The sequence below is a fragment of the Scaptodrosophila lebanonensis genome, unplaced genomic scaffold, assembly GCF_003285725.1.
Source record: "Scaptodrosophila lebanonensis strain 11010-0011.00,11010-0021.00 unplaced genomic scaffold, SlebRS2 tig00001410-arrow-pilon, whole genome shotgun sequence".
Lineage (NCBI taxonomy): Eukaryota > Metazoa > Arthropoda > Insecta > Diptera > Drosophilidae > Scaptodrosophila > Scaptodrosophila lebanonensis.
The window spans coordinates 1,861,665-1,868,021 of record NW_022060738.1 but is presented as its reverse complement, the minus strand read 5'-3'; the positions used below and the strand labels follow the sequence as shown (position 1 = coordinate 1,868,021).

The 6,357-nt window shown below is 43.6% G+C and overlaps 2 protein-coding genes across 2 annotated transcripts; one reads left to right on the top strand and one right to left on the bottom strand.

Moving 5' to 3' along the window:
• Window positions 1-269: 269 nt before the first annotated feature.
• On the top strand, window positions 270-5,782 carry LOC115630737 (lipase 1). The gene is made up of 7 exons (XM_030527391.1): window positions 270-446; window positions 506-683; window positions 749-1,019; window positions 1,251-1,821; window positions 1,885-2,034; window positions 5,174-5,314; window positions 5,372-5,782. The coding sequence occupies exons 1-7, from the start codon at window positions 270-272 to the stop codon at window positions 5,780-5,782; spliced, it is 1,899 nt and encodes a 632-aa protein (XP_030383251.1).
• On the bottom strand, window positions 2,345-3,670 carry LOC115630543 (aminomethyltransferase, mitochondrial). The gene is made up of 2 exons (XM_030527153.1): window positions 3,195-3,670; window positions 2,345-3,126 (listed from the first exon to the last, which is right to left on the bottom strand). The coding sequence occupies exons 1-2, from the start codon at window positions 3,423-3,425 to the stop codon at window positions 2,365-2,367; spliced, it is 993 nt and encodes a 330-aa protein (XP_030383013.1). The 5' UTR covers window positions 3,426-3,670; the 3' UTR covers window positions 2,345-2,364.
• Window positions 5,783-6,357: the final 575 nt, after the last annotated feature.

Here is a 6,357-nt window from a genome sequence, read left to right as displayed (position 1 = left end):
GTAAAACAGATTACATTCTTTAATTTTAATTCAATCATCCAAATACATGATACTGACTAGTTCTTTTAAATGCGTAAAGTTCATAAATACTTTTATATTCACAAATTCCATTCCATTTAAGTATATTTCATAAAATTTGACTCTGTACATTAAAACACTAGCAGCGAAGCGTGAAATGTGAATGGGCGAAAGATTATCAACATTTTGCATGGCAATTAAACGGCCCATTGCGAAGTCAAGCATCAGAGCAGCTCAGTTAATGTTGAAAAATGAGCGCTGTAGGTAGAGAAAAATTCACACACTGTATCATCGTCTTTGCCCTTGTAATCAGCCAAACAGTCTTGGCTTGTTCGCCACGCCCACCCAATGTCGCGCCTATATTTCGCCGAAACAATAAGAATACTCAACCAAGTGTTGCACTGAACGAACGCCACAAATGGACGACGGTAAGTTGGGAAAATATTGTTCGAATTGAAACTGACTTCTGCCCAGTGCCTGCAAATAGAACGATTGGCTGGAGCACCACAATTACAGCTACGAACGCCACAATGTCACCACCAGCGACGGCTATCAGCTGCAGCTGCAACGTCTGCCCCGTCACGGGGCACAGCCGGTGCTGTTGTTGCATGGACTGCTCTCCTCCTCACTGGCCTGGGTGTGCCTGGGTCCGGACAAGAGTTTAGGTAAGCTGCGCTCATTAAAACGCCAAAGCCATTTAGTGCAATGTTGCTACACTTCCGTTGGTCAGCCTTCCAGCTGCACCAGCGACAATACGATGTGTGGTTGGCGAATCTGAGGGGCTCTACACCCTATGCCCGACGTCACGTGGAGTTCACCGATGTCATGTCTGAGTTTTGGCGTTACAGCTTTCACGAGCATGGTGCATACGATTTGGCAGCTATAATTGACCATATTGGAAAGGTAACAGCAGCCCCCAATCATGAAGTAGGGGAGAGACCTGAAAAAGCAGCCCAGCCTGGAACAGAGCGCGAGGAAATAGATGAAGATGCGGAATTGGGGCCGGATGAGATCGAACAAAATGAACCAGATGAGAAGGACAACAAAGAAATGGACCAAGAGGAAGCAGAAAATGAACTTGATGAACAGGAAGGGAAAGAGGAAGAAGGAAATACGGATGAAAATGACCAGAAAAAGCAAGAAGGATCAGAACAAGAGAAGGGTACCAAAAGCGAAGAGGAAGAAGAGAAAAATGAAGAAAAACCACAACAACCGGACTTAGGCAATAAAAGCGAGGAGGAACCAGAGATTCCTACCAACGAGGATGGAAAAGTCGGGGAAGAAGAACGAGAAGAAGTTGATGCAAATGACCAGGAAGAACAAGAAGAAACGGAACAAGGCAAGGACTCCAAAAGCGGAGAGGAAGCAGATCAAAACGATCAACACGATCAAAGAGAACAAGAACCAAAGCATCCAGACTCAGACAAAACAAGCAAGGAAGTGACAGAAAAACGTAACAAAGACGGTGAACAACGGGAAAAAACTGATGAAAAGGAAAATGCCCAGGAAGAACCAGATGAGCTCGAGCAGAACAAAAGCAATGAAGAAGATCTGCCAAAGGAAGAACCGGATTTAAGAGAATACGATGAGTTAAGGCAGAGGCAAGAGGAGCACTCTTTATTAGTCGCAAAGCAACATCAGCACCAACTACAGAAGCCGAATCAGAGGGCAAGGCAGCGATTGCAAAAGCAAAAGCGCAGACACCAACAGGGACATCATCATGGGCACCCACAGAAACAACAGCACCAACAGCTCCAACCGAAACGAGAGCCACCTCCAGTAGTGCTAATTGGACACTCACAAGTGAGCACTAACATCATTTGCTAACCTATGCAACAATCATTGCCTTCTTTCTGCCCACCACAGGCCTTCAATGCGTTTCTGGTGCTGTGTGCGTTGCAGCCCCGCTATAATCAACGCATATTGCTGATGCAGGCATTAGCCCCATTAGCACGTTTGCGTCACTACGCCCGCTTCGATAACAGCCAGGTGCTACGCGTGATGAAGTTCATTAAGGTAATTACCATTTCAAAGATGTTGTCTTACTGGGGATTGTAGTACTCACAATTTGTGAACATTCGAAAAGAGTCAAGATCGAAGTATCTCCCCAAATCTATCCCTTCTCATAGTTAGTGTAAGTCAGAAAGAAGGATGTTCCTTTGGCTAACAGATTTGAAACTCACATTTCACTTGAGTTCAGCTCTAAAAGCTTGTTCATCGATTCGATCGAAGCTTTTTATGACCCTTTTTAGCTTTTGCGATAGTTACTTTGCCTACTTTTAGAGGCTCCTTAGTATTTTGTAATAGAAATTAGTTATGAATTGAATTCATGTTTAAATTCTTCGTTTATTGCTTTGGCTTGTTATAGTAGTTGGCTTTTGTGAATGGCATTTTCGTCACTTCCGCTTCGTAGAATTTATCGCGTATTTTAAGTTCAACTCGTGTGCCGGGGGCTTTCCATGTCTCAGCTATGTAGCCCATGGCAATATTCCGTCCCGTGCTAGGACTGGGACACCCGCTGGTCACTTGACCCACCAGCTTGCCTTCCCGATAGATGTCAACACTAGCACGCGCTGGCGGGGACTTGGCGCCCTCCAATGTTTGCAGACCCACACGACGTCGCTGCACACCCACCTTCAATTGACGAACAATAGCTGCGGCTCCCGGAAAATCGAGGGCCGTACGTCTTCGCTTGGCCACAAGCCACGAAAGTGCTGCCTCCACAGGAGTTGTGTGCTCATCAATATCACTGCCATAGAGGCACAGGCCGGCCTCTAAACGCAGCGAGTCACGCGCTCCCAGTCCAGCCAATTTCAGTTTTCCGCTTTCCAGAAGTGCTTCCGTCAATTGTTCTACTCGATTCGAGGGCACAGATATTTCGACACCATCCTCACCTGTGTAGCCACAGCGAGTTATGCGTACATTGGGCAAATCGGCCAGAGGTGTGCTCAGAGTTTGCATAAAGTAAAGCTGCCGCAGCAGTTCAGGCTTAGGCAGCAATTGGGCCAGCTCAGTGGCAACTTGGGGACCTTGCACGGCTAAAAGTGATTGCTCGCTGGGCGCCAGAAACTCAATGGTCACATCTTTGCCTTGCGATTTAAAGTTGGACTGATCCCGAAAAAGGAATGAATCACCTTTAATCGAAATACACTCTTAACACACATTCAATTACTTACCACAGCGGACTCCATAATGCCCATATCCTGCTGCTTCATGGCCGCATTGGATACCACATAGAGCTCCTTTTCGCTCACCTTGTTGACAATAAGGTCATCCAGTATGCCACCGGCCTCATTTGTGAAAACGGTCAGTGTGCCACTGCCCGACAGCAGGCCAGAAATGTCCGCCGTGCATATGGATTCGAGGCATGCTGCCGCATCCTTGCCGTGCACATAAGTCTGCAGCATGTGTGACACATCGAAAATGGAGCCAATGCGACGGGTATACAAATGGGAGGCCGTGATGCTCTGATCTGTGTACTGTACGGGCAGAGCATAGCCACCGAAGTTGACAATTTTTCCACGGTTCTTCACATGAAAGTCGTAAAGGGCTGTACGTTCTCCCTCCGCTCTTCCCGTGGACGCTTCACGCCATATGCAGAAGCCTAGTCGAGTAGCACCGCTTCTGTGCAGTTTACAGCTTAAATTAAACATGATCGTGACGCTGGTCTCAACACAACTGAAAGACAATTCTGAAATTAAATCTAACACTGAGTCTGAGCTGTGTCTTTATCTCTTCCGCCTCTGCTGAGCATCGAGTGATAAGCATTTGACTTTTGCTGACATCCCCGCTCATAAACAAAGTGAAAGCAAACCGCAAGCAGACAACAAACATGCATTGCCTCGCTTGTTGCTAAATACCACATGCTGCACTAAATCGTATTATAAATAGACGAACTGCTGCTGATAACCCCCCACGATTATTCTCAGAGCCGGCAGCGAATTGATAAGCGACGCTCTTTCAAAAAACAGAACAGCTGATTTTTCAAATTAATAATAATAGACACTAATCCAGAAAGCTTTCAATTTTCATTTGGTAGTTCCAGCTAGTGGCTAGCTTGGAAGATTTTGAAAAGTAGTGGTGCTAAGCTTTTTCTCTTTTTCCGCCACCTCATAAACGCTCTTTTAAAAGCGATGTAGAATCCATGGACGGGTTCTTAAAGGCACTTTAAATAATATTATAAAACGTACCCAATGGGGACGAATATTAAACAAAACAATTTAAAGAGCGGAGAAAGCTCTTTTCGACACTTAGCTTTCCTATTCATGGGATTCTTCTCTTTGTAAGATAGATACAAAATGGATATCCACTGGCATTCGGGTGGAGGGCACCAAAGATAAATATATCACTAATATGGCACACCAAGGATATTCAAGCTTGGGCACAAGGTACATAATAAAGCAATTTTTAAAGCAGATCTGAGCAAAAATAACAAATACAGTTCTGAAAAGCTCTTGGACCTTAATAAATAGTAAATAGATATAGGTCCTAGCAGTCTGAGAAGTGAAGAAGAGAAACCGCTACAGTCGAGCAAGCCCGACAGTGAAATACCCTGTACCCAGACAAACTTCCGCCTTATATGTTATATGCGCCTATAGCAGAAGCAAAAAGAAGAGCGAACTTGATGCTGAAACTTGTGGGCAATAATAATAATAACTTTTACAACAAAAGTAGATAACAGTATATACTATAAACTACGTGTGCAAAGTTTGGTTTATGTCGCTTTTGAAATGTGAACAGTGTTGACAAACATAAAAATAAAATATAATCGTATAGCTTACGGACCAGGAGCTTGTATTTACCAAGTTTGCTTGTGCGATCAACCTTTTCCAAAATCCTGGCGTTCATTTGGACAGACGGACAGGCGGACGGACATGTCTAGATCGATTTCTCTCGTCATGCTGATCAAGAATATATATACTTAATCGGGTCGGAGATGATTTCTGTTTCCTGTTACATTCTTTGCACAAACCTCTTACCCTCTTTACCCTACGTGTAGAGGGTATGAAAATAACATAAACATTTTAGACGGGGATAGTCTCTCCACAATAAAGTCTTAGCAATGATATCAATTAATATCTCATACAAGTTAATAGTTATTATAGAGCTTTTAGACTTATAATGACATTCAACATTATTTTTGTTTATCTTCCAGCAACGTCAAAAAGCTAACAAATACGAACTCTTTCCAGTCGGTGAGCTGCGCAAATATTGTTTCCAGAGTGGCGCTAAGAAACAAGATCTTTGCGAGCACTACGCAAAACATTTGATAGGCAGCGCGCTTAACAACAACAAGGTGAGTAGCTCGATGAATCCAAAACCGTCTCTAACACGATCTTTTCACAAACCATAGCTACTAGAACCTTTTAAATTCGAGTACTTGCTACAAGGCGGATCGGCACGTGAACTACAACATTTGCAGCAAATCTGGAAGTCGGGGGACTTTATCGCCTACGATTATGGACACATAGACAATCTGCAGATCTATCATAGTGTGGAGGCGCCGGGCTATAATCTTAGCAAGGTCACGGTGCCGCTGATCTTGTACTTTGGGGAGACCGATGCTATTGCCACGCCCGAGGGCGTACACAGCATATATGCCAAGATGGTACAATCTGTGCGCAGTGTGCGACGCATTGCAGCCAACAAGTTCAATCATTTGGATTTTGTGCTGGCCAACGATGTTAAAAACTTGGTTAACGATAAGTTAATTGAGTTAATGGAAAAATTTCTCGAGGGCAAGCTGCCATACATAATAGAGTGAGGAGGTGCCGGAGGAGAGGGAGGAGGTGTCAAGTGCGACTTCAAAGGCGTTCATTGAATCATTAAAGCAGCGGAATTGTCTTGAATTGTCTTGGCAACCAACAAAGAGCGGACAATTATGTAATCGGCGGCCACTGCGTCTCAACCACAAAAATAAACAAAACAAAACCGAAAATACAAAAAGCGAAGAGCGTAAAAAACAGACACTCAACTACCACTTTTACTTTCTTTTGATTGCCTTTCCAAAGCATACAAAAAATTATTTGTGTATTGCTTTTGTGCCACTGCTTCGACTGTACTGTAGACATATGTTTATATATACAAATATATATATACCTACCACTCAACAAAAGGCTTAAAGAAAAGAGGTTACTAAGCCGTTTTTGCAAATGCTTGCCAACATGCTAATGTCCAATAATGACCAATAATCAGAGCTACATTTTGAATTTTGGGTGTAATTTCCGTAAAAATATTTCCTACAAGCAGATGGCTTTGCTCGATCATAAATTTTCTGTACACTACAGTTGTGAGGAGGCATATTGACTTTGTGAAAATGTTTTGTATTTTTTGTTTTTT

Coding starts and splice junctions, on each gene's coding strand:
- LOC115630543 (XM_030527153.1), bottom strand. CDS start 3,425: ATGCTGCAGACTTATGTGCACGGCAAGGATGCGGCAGCATGCCTCGAA. Junction 3,127..3,194: donor GCATTATGGAGTCCGCTGTG/GTAAGTAATTGA, acceptor TTTCGGGATCAG/TCCAACTTTAAATCGCAAGG.
- LOC115630737 (XM_030527391.1), top strand. CDS start 270: ATGAGCGCTGTAGGTAGAGAAAAATTCACACACTGTATCATCGTCTTT. Junction 1,020..1,250: donor GATGAAGATGCGGAATTGGG/GCCGGATGAGAT, acceptor AGGCAATAAAAG/CGAGGAGGAACCAGAGATTC. Junction 5,315..5,371: donor GCGCGCTTAACAACAACAAG/GTGAGTAGCTCG, acceptor CACAAACCATAG/CTACTAGAACCTTTTAAATT.